Genomic DNA, 24418 nt, shown 5'->3' on the forward strand with positions numbered 1-24418 from the left:
TCCCCAGTTTTTTGCCGCTCTAGTCGACCGCCCAGTTTGCCCAGCAGTTAAACCGGTCCTGCTTAATGCTATGTTGTGCTGTTGTAATAAGGGTCAAACCTTTACTCTTAATTCTCAAGTACTTAGAGGAAGGAGGGCAGTTTGTAATGTCATTTCCATTCACCTGGAATTCATTTCCAGCATATTGTGAAATAAGTTGAGTGTGAGTGGCAGTATACAGTACCTACATATAAAAACACATTATAAAATCTGCTGGCACCTAAGTTACCATTCTGTTTCAGAATCTGTAACCATTACAGAGCGCTAGTATACAAGACGGTATATAGCCGCAGTTTGCTTAGCTGCTAATCATTAATCCTTCTCTTCAATAGAAGCCACTTCCCCTTGCTGGAAGAGATTTTACTGTCATTCTTTTGAATGGAGCGGATCTCTTCCCCAGTAATAGGAAACAGCATCACAGTATGTTGAACAGGGACCAAAAAAATGGCCTTGCTTTACCCTCAAATTCCCAATCTGTGCTCCAAGTAGTCTCTTCCTTTAACGATCTCCCACCAGGCTCTTCTTCCTCTTCCTCTTCTCCCTCACTAGATGACCCTCGGTGAAATCTAATGATTAAGTAGATGTGTGAATGATCCACATTACATTTGTTTTTCTCTTCTTTGTTGTCGTTATTATTATTGCTATTATAGAGAGGGTGATCCACAGCCATCTGGACAAAATCTGACAGCTGCCACCCACATTTTTAAAATAATCTTTAGTGTAATAGTGAGAACGAAGTGAAAAAGCACAACATGAGAACTGGTATGTGTGTGCATGAAACAGTTAACGTTTTAAATGTTTTATTTGATACATATTTGCTAGATTATTTTTGAATAATATGTCAATGGATATGACCTCAGGCGAATGCGCTCCATTCCCAGTCCTCAGACAATTTCATCTGGTTTTGTGATGCTTCTCCGGCTGTTGGAACAAATTTAATTATTGTTATTTATTTACAGCATCCTTAAATATATTACCATTAAAACCTGGAGCAACATCAGCTTATTTGAACTTTGTGACTTATTAAGATGCATTCTGCGTGCAATTATATGATTCAGTGTTGCTAATTATAACACTGTAAAATCAGAAAACCATTAATTGTGGCCGATAAAAGATGAATTTGAACCAGAGCCAAAACTAAATTCCAGATTGAAATGTTTTGGAATTACTTCTTTCAAAAAATATTGAGATAGATCCTGATATTATTTAGTTTTGCTCAAGTATATGAGCTTATTACAATTGCAGTGTAATACATCTATGGGCTCTTAACATGTGGCTAAAAGTAGCCCCAAGCTGCGCTTCGCTTCTCCTCTGCATTATCGCAATACTGGGATTTATAGATGATGTGGAAGTCTTCGTTGTTTACTATATGTAACTAGTGAATTAAAGAGGCAACCCATTGTACCGTAGGACGAAAGTGTACTGGGATAGTCACGTTGAACAGGTTCAATGTACTGTAGATAATTATAAATTTTGAAGTTTTCATAATTTCCATGGTAAACAGACGTTTTGGAGAGGTTTTTTTTAATCTGATGTTTTTTGTTGACATGATCATATACAAGTCCTAAAAGCTACAGGTAAATGGTCCTTTTTTTGTGTTCTTTGTTTACAATGTAATTACGAAGCCATCATTATTCAAAAGAATATTGTTTTAAAAGACATGTGACCTGCTATGTGGGACTTGTATTAACCATTATCACATGCCTCTTTGCATCAGTTTAGGAGTGGCTATGGGAACGTTTCTCGATACACATATTACAAAGGCATATATTAGGACAGGGGGGCGCAAACCTTTTTCCCTGCGCCCCCCTGCCGGCTGTCCCCTCACTCCCGCGCCCCCCCCCCCCAACCCCAACTTACCCGCGCTCCGGCGTAATGACGTCACGTTGCCATAGCAACGTGACGTCACATGACCTCGCAGCGTCATTTTGACGCCGCGTTGCCATGGCGACGCAGGGAGGAAGCCGCCGGAGCCACGGTAAGTTAGGTTTACAGAGGCCCTGCAGCTCCCCCGGCACTTAATTTAAGTGCCTTCGGGAAGCGCGCGGGGCCTCTGTAAACCCCGCGCCCCCCGTCGGCAGTGTCGCGCCCCCCCTGGGGGTCGCGCCCCACAGTTTGCGCACCGCTGTATTAGGAGACACATTCTGCATCTGTCTTATTTTCGCCCCTTTTTTATGGCTTAAAATAAATCGATCATTTATCATCATAAGTCAAATTCTGAAGAAGAAGCTACTACAAGGTTTCTCAACTCCAGTCCTCAAGACCCCCAACAGGTCAGGTTTTCAGGATATCCCAGGTCCAGCACAAGTGGCTCAATGAGTCCCTGCTTCAGCACAGGTGGCTCAATGAGTCCCTGCTTCAGCACAGGAATCTCAATGAGTCCCTGCTTCAGCACAGGTGGCTCAATCAGTGGCTCAGACTCAGCCACTGATTGAGCCACCTGTCCTGAAGCAGGGACTCATTGAGCCACCTGTGCTGAAGCAAGGATATCCTGAAAACCTGACCTGTTGGGTGGTCTTGAGGACTGTAGTTGAGCACCCCATAACTAATAAACCAAATAGAATATGTGTGACGAGCTTCTCGGCACACATACCCAGCCCGTGATAAATAGACCTCTACGTGTAATATACACGTATTCAAAGCCGGTGCTGTCTGCACCACGCCCAGCGGTCCCAGTCACATGTATTACGCTCACTGTGCGTCACAGGCTACCTCAACGTTTGTCAATTCATCCAGTGACATGTATCCTGGTCCTCTGAATCCGTTGTATTATCTTACAGTTTCCCTCTTACTTTGTGTAGAATCACAAGGGATAGATAGACTATATGTTTTTGGCAGGTATCGCTATCTGGCTTCTGTGCAGCTGCTTCTAGGGAATAACTTTTCAAAGCTACTGGAAACAAATTGACGGTCAGCTGGGCTGTTCTTTTCCCTTTGCTATTTATTAGGGTTTATAGAATAATGTGTCAGCACTCGTATGTGATACCTTTTTATTAAACTTACAGTTTTTTGACAAGCTCCCCAGATACACATTTTCTCTAACATAGTACACTAGAATGCCTCGTATTGGGAACACTTAGAAACCTTATAGAATGTTGATATGATGATACGTTATTAGGTTTTTTGTGTGTGACTATTGATAAGTCGTCTTTACTCCCAACCATCACTCAGTTTATCATGCCCATACCCTCAATAGGAAACTCATGTGTGTGATCTTTTTGTGGATTCACATAGAGAAAGCCACATTTGGGCTAGGAATTTTAGTATTGGACAAATTAAAGGGTAGCTTAACCAACTGATATTTTTTTGCCTCTCCCCTCCCCCTTTTTAACATGTAAAGGAAACAGTGGGTCTTTCGCGCTTAAAGCATCAAAACGTGTGAAATCTTATGTTTTGTTTTTTTAAATAAATCAGTTCTGCAGTATTACATAAGTATTTTTTTTAAATTATTATTCAACGCTTAATACTAGTGTTGTACCGGGTCCAAACAATGAACGGGTAATGGGTACCGGGTACCAGGGGAATTTTTTTTTACGTGGCCGGGTAGGTTTGAAGTACCTGCAACCAGCGGCGGAGGGTGAGGAGGACCACAATGACATCATGGTGGCGGTCGGCAGCCTGGCGGCAGAGGGTGAGGAGGACGACGGCAACAGCCTGGTGTTGGTGGGAGCAGGTAGAGAGGTGCGCGCTACAGCGGTCTGACCCGGAAATCCTCCGAACTCTGGTGTCTGCTGCAGCGCAGCTCCTCTCCGGCTGACCTCTAGTGTCGCTCCTGCTCCGCTCACATGTTTCTCGGCTCCCACCGCCACCAGGATGTCGTCGTCGTCCTCCTCGTCACCCTCCACCGCGGGCTGCAGGTACGTCTCTTCTGCTGCTCTGCTCCTGCCATTCTCCAAGAGCAGGACCGAGGGAGCAGAGCAGGACAGAAATACCCGGCACCGGTTTCCAGCACCCTGGGCTGGTTCCAGGTAATTTAAATATGACCGGATAGGCTGCGTACCGGGTAATTTCCGTTACATCATTAGGTAATACCATTTTTAATGAGTTTTAAAGCATCCTTTGATTTTTATAGCAGGCTTTTAGCCCACCTCCCAAGCAGTGAAATATCTTTGCCACACTTTCCTGTTTGTGATAATATGTTGCCAAATGTTCCCAGCAGTTTGAGCTGTAAACTGTAACAATAGATAATGTTACCTTAGTAACAATCTTTAAAACATTGTTAGAAAAGCACACTTATCAGTGTAGACCCTTGGGTAATAAATATAAAAGAAACAAGTCTAAACCAATGTGGCCAAATAAACAGGTAGGGGAGGAAACAGAAAAGAAGAGGCAGGCGTTAAGATTCTTATAAAGTCAGAAGGGACAGAGGCATAATATCGGGGCTATAAGGAATGTAACAAAAGTTTCAAAAGGGCAATCAAATTAGCAAAAATACAAAATTAAAAAAGGATTGCAATAGAAAATAAAATGTTCTTTAAGTACCTTAATAACAAAAAAATGAGAAAAGAAAATATAGGACCCTTTTTTCAGTGTGAGATGGGCAGGCAGATTATTGGAGATAAGGAAAAAGCAGAGGTTTTAGACAAATTCTTTGCCTCTGTGTTTCCCAGGGAAGGATCAATTGCAAAAATAGTGCCGCAGGAGGAAGCCACAACCTCCATATTAATGAACAATTGGTTAACTGAGGAAGAAGTTCATAAGCGACTTGAAAAAATTTAAGTAAATAAGGCACCTGGCCCCGATGGCATATATCCAAGAGTTCTTAACAAGCTAAGTTCAGTAATAGCCAAACCATTACATTTAATATTCAAGGACTCCAATTTCCACAGGCTCAGTACCACAAGATTGGGATAAAGCAGACGTGGTGCCTATATTTAAAAAGGGAGCTATATCACAACTGGGGAATTACAGACCTGTAAGCCTAACATCAATAGTGGGGAAACTACTTGAAGGTTTAGTACAGGATAATGTTTAGGAATACCTAATGGTTAACAAAATTATTAGTAATAGTCAGCATGGATTTATGAAGGATAGATCATGCCAAACTAACCTTATTTGTTTATTTGAGGAGGTAAATAGGAATTTAGACCGGGGTATTGCAGTTGATGTGGTCTACTTAGATGTTGCAAAGGCTTTAGATACGGTTCCACATAAGTGTAGTGTAGTGTACACTATAAAGCAAATTGCACCTGGATTGAAAACTGGTTAAAGGACAGACAACAGAGAATCGTCATAAATGGAACTTTTTCAGGTTGGGCTAAAGTTGTGAGTGGAGTACCTCAAGGATCGGTACTGGACCCCTGCTTTTTAATGTATTTATTTATGACCTTGAGATTGGCATAGAGAGAATACTCTCCATCATTGCTGATTACACTAAATTGTGTAAGGTAGTAAAATCAGAACAGGATGTAATTTCTCTCCAGAAGGACTTGGAGAGACTGGAAACTTGGGCAGGTAAATGGCAGAGGAGGTTTAATACAGATAAATGTAAGGTAATGCATTTGGGAAGAAAGAATAAACAGGCGACTTACAAATTAAATAGGGAAATATTGTGAGAATCCTTGGAGAAGGATTTAGGAGTGCTTGTAAACAGCAGGCATAGCAATAGTGCCCAATGTGAGGCAGTAGCTGCAAAGATAAATAAGATTTTAACTTGCATTACATGGGGAATGGATGGAAGGGAAGTAAACATAAATATGCCCCTTTATAACGCATTAATAAGACCACATTTTGAATAAGGAGTATGGGGAGAGGTTAGCTAAATTAGATTTGTTTACATTAGAAAAGAGGTGTCTAAGAGGTTATATGATAACTATATACAAATATATTTGGGGACAATACAAGGAGCTTTCAAAAGAACTATTCATCCCACGGGCAGTACAAAGGACTCGGGGGGCATCCCTTAAAGATGCAGGAAAGGAAATTTCACCAGCAACAAAGGAAAGGGTTCTTTACAGTAAGGGCAGTTCAAATGTGGAATTCATTACCCATGGAGACTGTGATGGCAGATACAATAGATTTGTTCAAAAAAAGGTTGGACATCTTCTTAGAAAGGAAAGGTGTACAGGGATATACCAAATAAGTATACATGGGAAGGATGTTGATCCAGGGATTAATCTGATTGCCAATATTTGGAGCCAGGAAGGAATTTACTTTCCCCCTTATGAGATATCAGTAGATGATATTTCAATGGGGTTTTTTGTTCGCCTTCCTCTGGACCAATATACTGAAAGTACAAATATAGGATAAATTTAAAGATGATCGAATTTGATGGACATATGTATTTTTTCAACTTTATCAACTATGTAACTATATATGTAAATCTCCTCGTCACGCTGGCCAATAGGAAGTTATGGCGGCACTTTTTTCGGTAAGCATTTCGGTAACCAGGGAGTACCGTGAGCTGAAATGAATGTGGTTTAGCTCTGGAGACCCCCTACTTCCTATACATGTAAAAAAATGGGGTTTGGGGGTCAAAAGGGAACTGCTTCCTTAAGTAATTGACTGCAGTATCCTGCCCTAACCCCTATGTTAAGCTGCAATACTTCCGATCATAGCTCAATCGCGGGAAAACAGAGATTGACTTGAACAGCAATTTACCCGCGATCTTGGCAGTATGGCAGTACCTTCAAATCTTTGGCACATCCAAATTGGCACATTGCTAGTTCCTCCATCACTAAGTATGCAAAGAATTAAGTACCCATCAGATCGACACTATAACATATGCAGTTATTATGCACAAATAATGTTTTGCCAATAAAACATTCAATTTTGTCCCCCAATAAGAATAAGAATAAAAATAATGTAGCAACACTCATCATATTTACTGCAAGTATAAATCTGATTTATAAATAAAGTAAGTAATCCATTGAAATGTGCACAAGAGACAGGCTGCTCTTATACACTGGCACCAATTGGTAAAGTAGGCACGTCTGGGGTTCATGAAGTATAGGACCTAGAAGTCAGAAACTGTACCTGCTTAGTTAATGCAGCTGAAGGGTATTTATATGTTAATAAATATGGTCTAGGGCAGGGGATGCCAACTCCAGTACTCAAGGGTCACCAACTGGTCACATTTTCAGGTCCCTGCTTCAGCACAGGTGGCTCAATCAACTGCTGCCTCAGCACAGTCTTTACTGAGACACTGATTGAGCCACCTGTGCTGAAGCAGGGATATCCTGACAACCTGACCTGTTGGTGGCCCTTGAGGAGTGGAATGGGCCACCCCAGGTCTCGGGCTTACCACGGCAGTACATTTATTCCTACTTTCTTTTTATTTCTGAGCGGGGAGCCTGGGCCCGTCTCCTGCATGGCATACACATTCATGAGTTTGTAGTGAAGGTTGTTTCACTATCACAGGCACTCAGGAAGGTGTATTGCAAAAGGTGCCACCCAAGCTTATAGATGCCTGGTAGGGAAACAAGACCTTTTAGTCAAAGAAAAGAGCATCAACCCATCAGATCTTCCATTTCAAAAACAGTCAGGTTTCCCCCATGGAAAGATTAATTACAGTCAGTTTGGGAAGACAGCCTTGCTGTGTTTTTCCTAACATGAGAGAAGATAAAGGTGGTGATTAGTGTGCCCAAAAGCCTCTGATCAAAACAGCACTGAGGTTTGTGACAGGAGGTTCAAACACTTTATGGTTCACTGGTGCTGACAGGTAGATCACACAGGCCTTAAACAGATGTTTAGTAAGAAGATAAGCGTGCGGGATCGCAGGCACACATAGCTTCTTTACCAGGCTATTGTAGCCTGTGAAGAATTCAAATCTTTCAGGTAGGGGAAAAAAAACCCAGTCTTACTAGAAAGAAGTCGAAATAACGAACAAGCTGCTGTCATATCGGGCATGTTATCTGAGCTAGACTGGGCTTCGAACTGACACCATTAAAGAAAATGAGGGATTTGGTTTCCTGCATCATATACCCATTCAAATTACAATTACCCATTAAAATCACCATCCTCCGCAACCAAGGAGGAAGAGAGAGTTGGGAGCTTATTGGACCAACACGTAGTTGATGTGTTACAAGCTTTCCTACCTCTCAGGGTTCTTCATCAGGTTCTATCCTGACCCTGAGAGGTAGGAAAGCTTGTAACAGACCAACTACTTGTTGGTCCAATAAAAGGTATCATACCCCTTACTCCCTCTCCCTCCTGTGTTACTACATGGAAGAAAGGACCAACGGGGGCCCCCACCCTTCTCTGCCGCCCCCAGCCAATGAACGTGCATGTCACAGAAGGGGCACACTAAATGCATAGTAGCGCAGAATTGATGTGCTGGTTACATCAAACTGTGTATTTTTGACGCAGAAAACATAACTACAAAGAGTAGTCTTGTGCTTACGACGCTGGCCTTGGAAGTAGGTGGTTTTGCCGCTATCCAACGAAACTATTCCAAAGCATTAAGAAATGATAAAATGGGGTATTAGAAGTCACATGATGTAATACTGTCGTTGCTAACATCACCAGAAAACATACTGAGGATTTTTTGTATTACTTCAGAAAGGGTAAGAATAATTAAGTAAACCTTTACATGGGGGTTTTTCCAGGTTATTTATCTTTTTTCAATAAGGTCAAGGGACATTACATGAGATTAAGAAAACAAAAGGCCATCATAGGTGTGAATCACAAATTGTAATGCTAATAATCGCTAAACTGCAAAAATGCATCAGAATATTTGCTGCAGGCACGAAATAATAATTGTGAATTTTTGTCCCTGTTTTGCAGTCCATATGTACATCCGTATACACACACAAGCACATACATTGGGGAGATATTTAGCCGTTTTCACCCTACACATGTGTTATTGTGAAAGTTCCCTATAGTTGCCTCTGTTGCAGGAATCACTCCATCTCGAATGGACTGGATCTTAGTTTCAAATAGGCATTGTTTAGGAATAGAGATTGAAAAACAGATATCGTGTAATACTGATTTATTAAAAACTATAAAACTATATAAACTCACAGTAGGTAAGTTATAAAAGGGCAGTTGGAGAGATTATAATCAAGCTGAGTCTCTCACTCTCAGCTCGTGCCCCCGATCAGTAAGTGTCCGTTTTGTGCTAGGTTTTAACCTTGTTTGAAAGTCTGCTGCAGGCTTAGGCCGTGCTTATAGTGCCCGCGACGGGCGACTCAACGTCGCCCCCAAAAAATGCATTGCCGCGGCCGCATGCGCTTATAGTAAGCGCGACAATGAGACGGAGCGACGTCGCGTCGCAAATTTTGGAAGCTGGCAATATTTGATTTTTCATGGGCTGTCGCCTCATGTGACTGCTCCTAAACCAATCAAATGCCAGTAAGTCCGCGCTGCTGCCGCCGCCGCCGCCATAGAGCGAAATATAACTTTCGTAGCGGCGACAGGTGACATGTCCCGTCGCCCGTCACGGGCACTATACGCAAGTCCTTAGACTTAGTGTATTGGTCCGAGGACGAGAGAGAGCCCCGAGTGAGACCAAGAAGTCTTGGAAGTCTGAGAGCGTGCAAGCGAGATCTCGCGAGATCGGAAGGAAGACACGTGATGCAGAAGTGTTCGGCTGTCAGGGAGAGCAGACGCCGGTGCACGGAGCAACACGCTAAGTCTAAACCTGCAGCAGACTTTCAAACAAGGTTAAAACCTAGCACAAAACGGACACTTACTGACCGGGGGCACGAGCTGAGAGGGAGAGACTCAGCTTGATTATAATCTCTCCAACTGCCCTTTTATAACTTACCTAGTGTGAGTTTATAACCTATATGTTTATAGGGTTTTATAGTTTTTAATAAATCAGTATTGTACGATATCTGTTTTTCAATCTCTATTCCTAAATAATGCCTATTTGAAACTGAGAACCGGCCCATTCGAGATGGAGTGATTCCTGCAACAAAGAGACAAGTGTTGGAGAAAAAACCAGCCCCAGAACATCAGATTACAAGATCAGAGTTCCAGATCCATTTTACTTGGATACGAGCCCTTATATATTCATCCAATTGTGAGTGTATCTCTTACCATCTACCCGTGACACTATATCAGACATACTACCCCCTGTGTTTGTTTCCCCTCTCTTTCTTTTCTCCTTTTTTTGCGCCTAGGTCATTATTTTGTGTGTGTGTATATGTATATATATATATGTATATATATATATATACATATATATATATATATATATATATATATCGATGTTGTCGAGATATGTAGTCGATGTAGTATATGTATATATCGATATATATATATATCGATGTAGAGGTATCTGTATTATGTATCTGGTAAAGGTATCTGTAGAGGTATACCGTGTTAGCCGAGTTTAAGAATCAAAAACTAATAATAATCAAAACGAATAGACCACAGAACAGTATCGTCTATTGGTTTTTGATTATTATATATATATATATATATATATATATATATATATATATATACAGTGTTCGACAAATCACCCAAAAATCTACTCGCCCAACCAAAAAATTTACTCGCCACCTAGTCCCGCCCCCAACCCCGCCCCCAACACTAGTCCCGCCCCCAACCCCGCTTTAAAATAAAATATCTAAATAAAATACATTTAATAAATTCCTAGTCAGAACAACATTCGTTTTTGACATAAATGTATTTATTGTATTACATTATACTACAATTAGTCCTTGTTACGTGTGTGTGTGTGCGTAAATGTCGGATCTAGAAATAAAAGCCCGGTGTGAATGACTAGTTTCCTGAACCCCTTAACCAGTGTCTGGACGTCCCCGCTTCACAATATCTAAAGCAGCAATCCCTCCTGGGATCTGACCTGATCCGCAGTCCCTCAATGTCCAGGTACCCTCACTCCCGCAATGTTATACATTGGAGGGGATGTGTTCCCTACCTCTCTTCTGGGTTAGGGGGGTTCCGATGTCTTCCGTGTGAAGCTTGAGTTAGATCTGGAAGAAAGCAGTATAGGTTATTTCGGTGAAGTATAGGGCAAGTAAGATATAAAGGGTAAATAAGAGATCCAGAGTGTGGGGGTGAGAGAGATAGAGTGTGGGGGAGAGAGAGAGAGTGCGTGGGGGAGAGAGAGAGTGTGGGGGAGAGAGAGAGTGTGGGGGAGAGAGAGAGTGTGGGGGAGAGAGAGAGTGTGGGGGAGAGAGAGAGTGTGGGGGAGAGAGAGTGTGGGGGAGAGAGAGAGAGTGTGTGGGGGAGAGAGAGAGAGAGTGTGGGGAGAGAGAGAGAGAGAGTGTGGGGGGAGAGAGAGAGAGAGAGTGTGGGGGAGAGAGAGAGAGAGAGAGTGTGGGGGAGAGAGAGAGTGTGGGGGAGAGAGAGAGAGAGTGAGTGTGGGGAGAGAGAGAGTGTGGGGGAGAGAGAGAGAGAGTGTGGGGGAGAGAGAGAGATTGTGGGGGAAAGAGAGAGAGTGTGGGGGAGAGAGAGAGTGTGGGGGAGAGAGAGAGAGTGTGGGGGAGAGAGAGTGTGGGGGAGAGAGAGTGTGGGGGAGAGAGAGAGTGTGGGGGAGAGAGAGATAGTGTGGGGAGAGAGAGATAGTGTGGGGAGAGAGAGAGAGTGTGGGGGAGAGAGAGAGTGTGGGGGAGAGAGAGAGTGTGGGGGAGAGAGAGAGTGTGGGGGAGAGAGAGAGTGTGGGGAGAGAGAGAGAGTGTGTGGGAGAGAGAGAGAGAGAGTGGGGGGGGAGAGAGAGAGTGGGGGGGAGAGGGAAAGAGAGAGTGTGGGGGAGAGAGAGAGAGTGTGGGGGAGAGAGAGATAGAGAGTGTGGGGGAGAGAGAGATAGAGAGTGTGGGGGAGAGAGAGAGAGAGAGAGAGAGAGAGTGTGGAGGGGAGAGAGAGAGAGAGAGAGTGTGGGGGGGAGAGAGAGAGTGTGGGGGGGAGAGAGAGAGTGTGGGGGGGAGAGAAAGAGAGTGTGTGAGAGAGAGAGAGAGAGTGTGGGGGAGAGAGAGAGAGAGTGTGGGAGAGAGAGAGAGAGTGTGGGGGAGAGAGAGAGAGAGTGTGGGGGAGAGAGAGAGAGAGTGTGGGGGAGAGAGAGAGTGTGGGGGAGAGAGAGAGAGTGTGGGGGGAGACAGAGAGGGGAGAAACGGTGGGTGATACACAGAGTGGGGGGGGTGACTGACTGGGGGGGAGGGGGTGACTGACTGGGGGGGGGTGACTGACTGGGGGGGGGGTGACTGACTGGGGGGGTGACTGACTGGGGGGGGTGACTGACTGGGGCGGGGGTGACTGACTGGGGGGGTGACTAACTGGGGGGGGTGACTGACTGACTGGGGGGGGTGACTGACTGACTGGGGGGGTGACTGACTGACTGGGGGGGGTGACTGACTGACGGGGGGGTGACGGACTGACTGGGGGGGGTGGTTACTGACTGACTAGGAGGGGTGGTGACTGACTGGGGGGGTGACTGACTGGGGGGGGTGACTGACTGGGGGGGTGACTGATTGGGGGAGAGAGGTTACTGATTGGGGGAGAGAGGTTACTGATTGGGGGAGAGAGGTTACTGATTGGGGGGGAGAGGTTACAGATTGGGGGGGGAGGTTACTGATTGGGGGGTAGAGGATACTGATTGGGGGGTACCTCTGGTGTCACACACATACACATTCATTCACACACACACACTCTCCCACACACACACACATACACATTCTCCCACACACACACACACAGGGGAGGAAAGGCCGCGACCAGCACCACGCTCCTCCCCCACCCACCCGCGCCCATCTCCCACTCGTGGGGGGTGGGGCAGGCCGACATCCCCCCCCAATCAGCAGGGTGGGTGGGAGTCACGTGGCGAGGTATCCCCCAGCGGGCGCCCCAGGGGACAGTCAGCCCCGCCGTGGCCGCCACTGCCCTGCTCCCCTCGCCGGCATGTCGTCACAGTGCGCGGCCAAGCAGCTTTGCAGGCTGCTTCTTCCCCCCAGCCCGCGGCGGCATGAAGCTCGTGGGGGGAGGGGCAGGCCGACATCCCCCCCCACCTCATGCGGCGGCTGCGCCGTCATGAAGCTAGCTGCATGGGAGGCACGTGGTGAGGGCCGAGGCCCCCCCCCCCCCGCACGCCAACCGGGCTGCAGCAGTGGGGACCTCCCGCCCCGGGCAGCGATCGGTGGATCGAGGGGAGGGGTCAGGAGGAGGGGAAGGGGACAGGAGCAGGGGACGGGGGACAGGAGGAGGGGAAAGGGACAGGAGCAGGGGGCGGGGACAGGAGGAGGGGAAGGGGACAGGAGCAGGGGACGGGGACAGGAGGAGGGGAAGGGGACAGGAGGAGGGGAAGGGGACAGGAGGAGGGAAAGGGGACAGGAGCAGGGGACAGGAGAGTTGCCGCGGTGGGGAGTAGGGAGCCATGTGGGGACCAGGGGGATCGCAGGGAAGGAGCAGAGGGGCCGCAGCATGGCGAGTACTTACCCTTCAACAGATGTCCGGGCAGAAAGAATGGCCGCTCGTTGGGGGCGGGCTCATATAGAGCCTGGCCGCGCGCCCACAAAGCCTGGGAGCGCGCGCCAATCAGCTGTCAGGTAGGGGGAGTTTTTTTTTTTTTTTTAGCGCGAGCAGGGAAAATTTAAAAAAACACGTGTTTTGCTTGGGCCAATATTTACTCGCCCGGGGGTTAAATCCACACGCCCTGGGCGTGTAAATGTATAGGATTGTCGAACACTGTATATCAAAATAAGATGGCTATCATTGTGCATTTTCCCAGGACTCCTTTGTAACTCCCCCTCATGATACAATTGTTAGGATCATGTTATTATTCACATTGCAGAAAAAGAAGTATAGATTACAAGCCAGGTGTTTGCTGGAGCGCTAATCAGAGTGTGACTTCCCTTCTTAAATTTGGGAAGCCACGAAACATATCTTTATAAACCATATATTGTGCAATGTGGGTGAGTGAATCCGTGTGAATACACCTTCTGTGTAACTTGCTAAGTATCACTGCTGCTTTAACAAGAGAAGCCTGTAACAAACTTACCATGTATAAATGTAGAACTGCCTGTTTGAGTGTCTCCAAGAAAGTATTGTTCCTATGTGACAACAGGTCAGAAAGAACTCTGCATTAATTACACTAACATATGGTTATTAACAGATTCTAGCTCAGGGAGCAATACTTTACAATGTTATCTTCCACATAGTCAGATGTTGGCCATATTGTCAGTGCTGGCAGCTATTGTTTCACTCATTTACTTCACAGAGCTAATTACTCCCTAATAATAACTTTACCTTGGAGTTTTTCTCTTGCTTGTGCCAGCAAACCTGTTCACACTACATATGCTAATTATTGGCACTTATTCATAACGTTAAGATAGCTTTAAGTTCAAGCTGTGCAGCCTGGCTCTCGTTATAGAGCCAGCTGGCTGGAAAGTTCCACCTTTTTTAGTAAAGTCATTAAAAGTTTTAATATGGGCGCATCTTGTTTTCCTTACAAGATTCTGGCTTTCAGGAATTTAAAACAAGACTTTGCTTACCCATGGGCAATTGCAAGTTCTAATAAAATGTATTTCTAAGAACTGTTGCTGCTGAATTTTCTGCAATGTTAAAAGACCAGATCTAAGCAGACTTTCTTCCAGGAGGATATTGTTTTATCTTAGACACACGGCATAGCAGATGTATTGTCAGATCATTTTCTTTATTGAAAAATACATTAAATTGATTATTTAATGGTACTTCAGTGCAAAATATATTTAATGATGCTTTATTATTGATCACATTGGTATGAGTACGATGACCACTCAGTGAGCTAAATAATCCATTGATCGATAAAAAAAGATACGTTGGAAGCAAAGATTTTTAGTGATCCAGTTTATTTATTTATTTATAAAATATTTTACCAGGAAGTAATACATTGACAGTTACCTCTCGTTTTCAAGTATGTCCTGGGCACAGAGTTAAGACAAATAATACATGGTTACAAATACAGTTACATAATGAGCAGGGTATACATTATATACAAGACATTGCATGCACAGTTAAAGATAATTTGTATTATGGGCGTATGAAACAGTTAATTTCTCGGGGACCTTTTGTACAGTTCTGCCGAAAGGCCTTTGTTAGTCTTGGTGAAGTAAAAAGGTGTATTCCAATGTACTGCTGGAGGTAGAGCCGTGCAGTGAAGACGCCTTAATCAGCCAAGCTGGCTAATAAATCAGCTATACACTGTGAATGTAATTACTGGCCAAGAAGGGGGGTCCTGTTCGTAGGTGCCAGCCGCTGAAACGTGAGACTAGTTTGGGAACATTATCTGCCTTTGGGTCCAAAATGAGATTGTAAACTTTTCCGAGACTTTATATAACAAAAACATGTTGTGATCTCCTTTGTTTGCATGTTTTTGTGCATTATCACACTGATTCACAGAGATGGCAACGAGCGACTTTCAGCTGTAGAATGCACAATCATTTTTAGATATATCATTTCCCTCTTATTTTACCTAGCTGTTCCGTTACAAAGCCTCCCCGTTTCTGATGGCCATTGTTTGCAGTGGACGCCGTCTTCGTGTTGATGTTGTGTGCCGTTCCATTTGGTCTAACCGTTCCTGGCAATCAGCCCAACATGTTATGATTCCTATTTTCATAGAAACATTCTGTCTAGATTATTCTGTGCTGGAACAGAGACAAGCTCTTGGGTCGCTTTGAAGAAGCTTTAGCATCTGATAAGTCATATATAAGCTTTGCAGGGCTCCCCAAAAAAAGAAAACATTTTCCCATTATTTAGATTTTATAGCTAAAGATATTATGTTTTTGACAGGTTAGTCAATATGTTATGTCTGGTAATCTTTATGTAGCTGTTGCCTGGTATGAAAGCTGATTAACCAGTACGTGATTATTTAAGATTGCAAGTATCTCAGTATTTTAATCCTTTTTGTTGATTTTGTTTTGTCAGGACATTCTAATTCCTTACCCCAGAGAACCATACTACAAAAGATGTTTGCAAGTGAGTACAGAGTATAAACACAGTTTCAGCATAATTGTAGCCAAACTGTTCGACAGAAAGAGTTGCTGTGTGTGGAATCTGAATGTCCAGCTGTTCTTAGAAGGATTACCATGGTTTAATGGAGAGCACAGATGGAACCAATACTATTGTCCAGAGTATTCCAGGGCAGAGGCTAAAATGTGAAGGATGATCAGTAAAGGGCTGATTGGAAGAAAAAAAAGGAAAATAAATCCCCTTGTTCTGTAAAAAGCCAAGAGGGTCGATGCCCATTGGTAGGGACGCCGAGGAAATAGTTCCCAAATCTTCCTTTTATGGGTTATAGGCATTGTAGAGATAGCACAGGTCATGTGTGATGTGCAGCTGTTAAGAGGTTCTTACTGAACTGTTAGAGACTTAGCTAGTTCTATTATTCTACGCACTATGGCAGTGTTACTGGATATGGACTAGTGCAGTTGTATAAGCTTTCCATTGTGTTTGTACTAATTTGGAGTGCTACCATAAGCCATGCATACAGCTCATGCCTCCCATAAATGGATGAGTCATCTTAACAAACAAGCTCAGACCACGCAGGCCTGACATATTAAAGGATCTGATGTTGTTTGAAAAGAGCTTAAAGGAGGGGGGGGGGGAAATAAAATGTGCCACTTTCAATTGAGTAGAATAAAATATCTCCCTATGCCACTAGCATACCTTGTAACTTTCCCCCCACACTTATAATATCAGTCTCAGAGCATCTTTATGAAATAATGTCATTGTTTATGTAGTAATTTCCATATAGTCCCAAAAGCCTGCGTTTACATTGTTCTAAACCAGGGGTAGCTAACTCCTGTCCTCAAGGGCCACCAACAGGTCAGCTTTTTAGGATATCCCTGCTTCAGCACAGGTGGCTCAATCACTGGCTCACTTGGTAGCCCTTGGGGACTGGAGTTGGCCACCCCTGTTCTAAATCCTTTTGTCTTTATGGAATGTGAGAGTTGGAGAATCTCCATGCTCTCCAGACTGATTTTCTGACACAAAGTAATATTTCTTTTACATAGAAAGACCAACGTTACGGGCCTCAAAGGGCCTACATCAGAGTAACCCAGATGAAGACCCCTTTGAAGCCGAAACGTTGGTCTTTCTATGTAAAAGAAATATCACTTTGTGTCAAGAGAGCAGCCTGGAGAGGGTGGAGATTCTTCATAACCTCTTTCCTCTACTTTGCTTCAAATAATTATTTGTGGGTGTGCATGACCTTTTCTTTATCATATGTAGAATGTGAAGCAGAAATATGGAGTTTGCAATATGACACAGCACAAAAACATTAGCCAATTATTTTATACATTTTGAAAATGATTATTTTTGTGTACCGTTTTTTTTATGTGTTAAATAGCAGTACAGCGGGCTCGCAATTTGTTCTCGCTCAAGCTTACCTGAAAAAGAACCCGAACCCCCTCAGGAACTCTAGCCCCCTCAGGAACCCTAACCCCCTCAGGAACCCTAACCCCCTCAGGAACCCTAACCCCCTCAGGAACCCTAACCCCCGCAGGAACCCTAACCCCCTCAGGAACCCTAACCCCCTCAGGAACTCTAACCCCTTCAGGAACTCTAACCCCTTCAGGAACTCTAACCCCCTTAGGAACTCTAACCCCCTCAGGAACCCTAACCCCCGCAGGAATCCTAACCCCCTCAGGAACCCTAACCCCCTCAGGAACTCTAACCCCCTCAGGAACCCTAACCCCCTCAGGAACCCTAACCCCCTCAGGAACCCTAACCCCCTCAGGAACCCTAACCCCCTCAGGAACCCTAACCCCCTCAGGAACCCTAACCCCTTCAGGAACCCTAACCCCCTCAGGAACCCTAACCCCCTCAGGAAGCCTAAACCCCGCAGGAACCCTAACCCCCTCAGGAACTCTAACCCCCGCAGGAAGCCTAACCCCCGCAGGAACCCTAACCCCCGCAGGAACCCTAACCCCCTCAGGAACTCTAACCCCCTCAGGAACTCTAACCCCCTCGGGAACCCTAACCCCCTCAGGAACCCTAACCCCCTCAGGAACCCTAAACCCCGCAGGAACCCTAACCCCCTCAGGAACTCTAACCCCTTCAGGAACTCTAACCCCCGCAGGAACCCTAAACCCCGCAGGAACCCTAACCCCCTTAGGAACCCTAAACCCTCAGGAACCCTAAACCCTCAGGAACCCTAAACGCTCAGGAACCCTAACCCCCTCAGGAACCCTAACCCCTGCAGGAACCCTAACCCCCTCAGGAACTCTAACCCCCTCAGGAACTCTAACCCCGCAGGACCCCTAAACCCCTCAGGAACTCTAACCCCCGCAGGAACCCTAAACCCCGCAGGAATCCTAACCCCCTCAGGAACTCTAACCCCCTCAGGAACCCTAACCCCCTCAGGAACCCTGACCCCTTCAGGAACCCTAACCCCCTCAGGATCCCTAACCCCCTCAGGAACCCTAACCCCTCAGGAACTCTAACCCCCTCAGGAACCCTAACCCCCTCAGGAACCCTAAACCCTCAGAAACCCTAAACCCTCAGGAACCCTAACCCCTCAGGAACTTTAACCCCATCAGGAACCCTAACACCCTCAGGAACCCTAAACCCTCTGGAACCCTAACCCTCGCAGGAACCCTAACCCCCGCAGGATCCCTAACCCCCTCAGGAACCCTAACCCCCTCTGGAACCCTAACCCCCTCAGGTTCCTAAGCAACAATGCTTGTTCAGTGGATACAAAATGGCAGTGAAATCAGATTTCCAATAGCAAGGCGCAGCGCCATTGAGGGGTGACTAATGTTGACCCTGCGTGCCATGTTTGTTTTTATTGTATTTTTTAAAACACAAAAAGAGTACATTCCTTTTTACTGGGAGGTTGGGATTCCATAGATAAACTTCAGGAGACTGTAATTCACAATTACAATATGTTTTACCGACACAGTCTCTTTCCCGATGAGCGTACAATCTATGTTTTGGTGCCCAGGGCAGAGAGAGATAGTGACTTGCCCAAGGTCAGTAGGGGGTGACGAAGGGAATTGAACCAGGACTTCCGCACCTCAAAGTCAGTGTCGTTATTTTCAGTCTGCGCCTTCACTGACTTCTTTTATTAACCCTTGTGCTCCTGCAGCAACGAGTTTAGTGGGCTCCAAAAATATCATTATTTTTTTCTCGAAGAAGGTGATCAGAAGCAGCTCACATCCTTGGTTTCCCACAATCATTTTCTTGATATCTGATCCATTTACAAATGTAGTGGGAGAAGTGAGAAATGAGAGCATTCATTGGCCAGAGTTATAGTATGCAAAAGGATTTCAGTACCACATTGCCTCTGTCTGTTGTCAGCAACAGCTAATAAAAAATAAACCTAAACACAACACAAGATTACTCCTTACTTACTCAAAGTCTTTTATTCATTGTTTACTTTTTTAGAATGCTGTAAACATGATCGGTGTGGGAGATACGGATGGCCTTTTATCATTTAAGCCAAGCAAAAAATTCATTTCTGTCTGCTTAGCATGCAAATGTATAATTAAAAGTGCTCTACTGATGGAGATAAAGAAGTCAATAAAATAGCTTGTAATTAATTGCATTTTATTAGGCGGAGGTCTGTAAAAGATCTCAGATGAGCTGAGCAATGCCGGAAAGTTATAGCAGATAAGTAGCTAGTGACGGCTTTTGTGTAAAACAATAGACATTGCATATATACATATGTCGTTTCCGCTACAGGCAGCATGCTCTTCTGGTTAACCAAAATTGTTGGGTAATTGTTCTGTGGTTGAGAACAAAATGCTGAATTAAACTGTTCCCAGCACAATAATTGTATGATTACAGCATTTAAGTTGCTGGCCAAAGGAACAGTCATCACGTTTGGAAGACTCAATAAAACCACAAGGACAGAAAAAAAAAACACAAAGTGGGAAAAAAAAGTTCTCATTTGAATTGTCCCTTAATGAGCACAGTGGTTAGGAAAGTGAATTAGAATGGAATATGCTTTACTGCAGTGTAATCCGGAAAATAGACACATTTGCACGTCATACTGTAAATTCAGAGGGTTTTTTTTAAAGTGCGTGTTATTTCTTGTGTGCTTTTGTTTCATTATTTGGTCTTCAAGCATTTTTGTTGTTGCATACATCTTTCGTGCTATTTAGAACCAAACGGAAAAAGCAAGTCAGGTAATTTAATTCGCCGCCTGTGTGAGCAACAATCCAGGTAAAGCAAAATCTGCAGAGAGCGCCTATATTCTCTAGCAATAGGGTTCTGTCTGCTGAGGCTGCAGCTCCACAGACGAACAAGGGGAATTAAAGGCAGTGATATGTTTAATAGGTAACAAGTCATACTGTATCATAGTAATATCAAATCTAATGCATAGATGCACCAAGCTCCTGCAGGCCGGAACGCGACCTTAACCTGCACGTCACATTAAGAGTGACACGGTATCCACAAAGGACACAAATATAATGTCAAGTCATGTTTTGAGCATAGCGATAATTATAACACATGTTAGTGACAATGACATCTAAATGAGGCATAATCAAGTCATCGCCTATGCCCTGAAGTCTGTTAAGGTTAACACAGGACATTATAGCCAAGTCATAGCTATACTTAGCGTTACTAACATCTTGACTCTGAAATAGGATTTTTGTAGGGACTGGATGGGTGTAACACCATCATAGTTAGGCATGATTTAAATACCACAGTGTTATTTCCCTTTCCTCTTTATAATAATAATAACTTTATTTCATATAGCACTTTTCTCCCAATGGAACGCAAAGCGCTTCACAATTACAGTATAGCGCGCGGTACAAAGCACATAGGATTATTACAGACACAGTCCCATGCTTCGATGAGCTTACAATCTATGTTTCCGGTGCCTGAGGCACAGGGAGATAAAGGGATTTGCCCAACACCGAGATTTGCACTTTCTCTCCACTCGAGCGCAAGACCTGTTTTCAGGGTCTGGATAGGAGTAAGACGCAGACATATTCACTGGCATCGGACATGCCTGGGTGCAGAGACATCCGTATTCATGGGATCACATGTTTCTGAAATTCTGTGTGGGTCTAAATCCCATTCCAGATTAGCCTCTTTGCAGTTCTGAAATACATTGGTGGGCCCTCTGGCAGCATAAGGATTAATGTAAGGGTATATAGCTCGCTGAATATTTGTAGTTTATCTCTCTTGATAGTAAATTACAGCTGTCCGGCACTAAAAATAAGTACTCCACGGAGATTGCTTCTAACATTACATGTCCTAGTGCAGGCGCTGGTGTTCAGGGTTTTTATTTGAGCCCATGTGAAAACATGACGGGCTAAAAACGGAACGCTACAAAAACGAAACGTTTTTATACCAAAACAGAAATCCCTAAACGTAGCTGTTGTAGCAACCAGATTTCTGGGACTGATGTCATTTCAATACATACACGTTAATTTAAGAAAACAAAAGCCACGGGGGGACTTAAGCAGAACGTCTGAAAGTTTGGAGAAACTCCAGTGTATCCTAAATTGTACCAAAGAAATAGGAAGTGGTAAAGTATAACAGAAATACGCTGCGTTCTACTGGGGTTTTCTTTGTCAGGTAATAATAGGAAGTGTATAACATTTGTGGCTACTTTCAAAGAACCTTAAAAGCAGCGACGATCCATGCTACTCCTTTTAGGGGGGAGGGGGTATTTTATGTACTTTGGCTGAACAGGGTGGTCCCTCAGAGACGATCCGCAGTGTCCCAAGCTCTGGGGACACCCTGTTTCCCGAGATTACAGTATGTTGCTCAACCAGGCAAAATGAATTGGCCACTGGACACTATGGTCACCAAGGTCGACCTAGCTCTGGCAGCCAATAGAAAGCTGCAATGTCATCGGGAAGTGACATCACTACTTTCTAATAGTACAGCTGAACCCCGTTATATCGCAGTGCATGGGGTCCACATAATGCGACCGCTTTATAACGGGGATTGCGGAAGAAAAAAAATGGCCGCTGCAATCAGGGATTCCACATCCGTGAGCTCTCCACCCCCTCCCCACCCCCCATCCCACAGGCAGCCTCTCTCCCCGGCCCAGCACTGATCTCTCCCCCCCGGGGGCAACCTCTCTCCCCAGCACTCAATGTCGACGGCTCCCGTCTGGCCCCGATCACATGACCCGTGACATCATCCTGGTACAGGGAGCCGGCTGGGACAAACCTATTGGTGCACTGGCATAGACTGTAAATAGTTGATGAAGATAATTGCTTCTTTGTGTGTGTGTCTGTCTCTGTTAGCAATAAAGCATTGAGTAGACAGGAAAAATCCTTGGAGATGTTCTAAATCGGGAGCCACGCTCAGACCGCGTTATATGCGGATCCGCGTTGTAGCGGATCGCGCTATAACGGGATTGAGCTGTAACTCTACAGCTATATTTGTTTTTAGTTTTTTTGTGTCAAACAACGACATAAAAAAACTATAAATATCTCAGGAACCGTTGGAGTTCGGGGGAGCACAGATCAGCTCAGGGACCCCCCGGAAAGAAAAAAATGAGAACTGCTGCTTTCCCTCATTTTGTGCCTGATACTGGACACTGTAATCATGGCGTGTTCATAGAATCGTTCCAGCTTCAAAAAGTGCAGCTCATTAATCAAACGAACAAGAACAAAAGCAGCAAGTTGGTGAAATGCTATTAGTTATTGGGGTGTTCTTAAGGCAAATAGCCCACTTTTGAAGAGTTTTATGGCCATTAGAATAATACTTATACTTATATACTTTCATGTGTGTATATATATATATACACCTGCCTAAGACATGCAGATGAGCATACAGTTGTATTTGCATATTTGCTTTCCTGTGGAGGGTTTTTGTCACTTCTTTTACTCACCATAACTTAACTCAGTATTATGGTATAGCCTATCCCATAGCTTCTGTGCATACCCAGTTAACCAGCCCCACACTGATGAGACCCATTAAGGTCATACAGTTGTATTTGCATATATATATATATATATATATATATATACATATACACACACACACATATACACAAAGCCTAAGCTGACGGAAGTCCCCATAAGGTGTCTGAGTAGAACTTGTAAGGAGACGAGTTTTAGTGTTTGTTACTTACATACATTAGAATCAGCGGCTATGACCATTTTTGAAATTCAAAATGTTTCTGATATAGGGCTCTTTCATTATAAGCTTACTTCTGTTTTCTTCCAATTCCTAGGCTTGTGTGAGAAGACATCGCAAATGGTTTCCATGGAAACCAAAATAAAGTTGCGATAGATTATAATACTTTTGTATATTTTTGGAATCCTGTTAAGCATCTTGTTGGGCTCCCGTGGGACTTTGCTCTTTAGTAGGGTAGACTTATCCAGTTTAGGAAGCACAACTGCTGTTTTAGATGCCGTTGCTATTTTTAAGCATTCTTTTGTTTCTCTCTTCCTGGCATTTTATGTTCACAATAAAGAAAATGTGCGTTTCCAAAAATATATTACACATTTTCCTGATGCCAAACCACTTTATAGTCAGAAGTGAACCACAACTCTCTTAGGTACTCCGAAATATGAACACTATCTTTTATTCATTACTATCGTTCATGGAAACCCCGTTTGTCACGCCTGTCTCCCCGGTACGAATATTGCTGGAATTCGACCCAATAAAATCACAATTAGTCCATTTAAGCTTCCAACTTCTTTTTGTGGTTTGACGTTTCAATCCTACTTGTTTGTGGGTTATTATTAATTTGCAGGTTGGTTTAGTAAAATCTTTTGCAGTAAATTAGCTGGATTGTTTTAGAGAGGCTTTCATCATTAGTCATTTACTAATTAATATTTATTCCACATCATTTATATTTAATCTACAAATGGAATAATTTGAGCCATCGTGCTTCTGCGTAGGAAGTCACCCTTGCAAATGGATTTTTGTTGAAGTTAGATACACTGAATTGATTGGTTTATTCCAAGAGAGCCTATGGCGTTGAAGCTATTGATTGGTGGCTAACAGTTCTAGTGCTTTGGTCTTGTAGCGGCTTTTAGTACCAGAGTACACAATAGCGAGGTTTCACTAGCTCTGTACACACGTTATGTCTATGAATAGCTGTATATCTGCTTACTATGAGTCTATGCCACTGCACTGTATGTATGTATGTATATCTTTATTTGTACTGCGCCAGCCATGTGCATAGAGCTTTACAGCAGTAATATACGTATTATTATAATAATAAGGGACATAGGAGGAATAAACATTAGGAAAGAGCTTACAGCCTAATCTGCGATTGTTTTCACGCAGTACCAGAGGCTAATGTAGAAGAAGTCTCCGGTCTTGAAGCGGTTAAAGTGCGGAAAAGCTTGTACTATCTCCAGTGATTTTTATCACTTCTAAAAAGAAAACATTTTTTTCCCCGATTCACTATATTCAGTACTTTGATCATTTTGTGTGCAATTGTGATCATTACCTCCTAGTCCAGAGGCGGCCAACTCCAGTCCTCAAAGGCTAGGTCAGGTTTTCAGCATATCCCTGCTTCAGCACAGGTGGCTCAATCAGTGGCTCAGTCAACGACTGAGCTACCTGTGCTGAG

At 44.1% G+C, this 24418-nt stretch overlaps 1 protein-coding gene across 17 annotated transcripts in view; it reads left to right on the plus strand.

Moving 5' to 3' along the window:
* The window catches only part of SOX5 (SRY-box transcription factor 5), a 913923-nt gene that overhangs the window by 810437 nt on the left and 79068 nt on the right, over nucleotides 1-24418 (plus strand). For 10 of the 17 annotated variants that reach the window (XM_075602880.1, XM_075602877.1, XM_075602886.1 and 7 more), the window contains one exon: nucleotides 15844-15894. The exons of the other annotated variants lie outside the window; for them this stretch is intronic. In XM_075602880.1, the coding sequence (XP_075458995.1) occupies nucleotides 15844-15894 (51 nt within the window). The remainder of the gene's footprint in view (nucleotides 1-15843; nucleotides 15895-24418) is intronic. 17 annotated transcript variants of the gene reach the window in all.

This window comes from Ascaphus truei, chromosome 5, assembly GCF_040206685.1.
Source record: "Ascaphus truei isolate aAscTru1 chromosome 5, aAscTru1.hap1, whole genome shotgun sequence".
NCBI classification, from domain to species: Eukaryota; Metazoa; Chordata; class Amphibia; order Anura; family Ascaphidae; genus Ascaphus; species Ascaphus truei.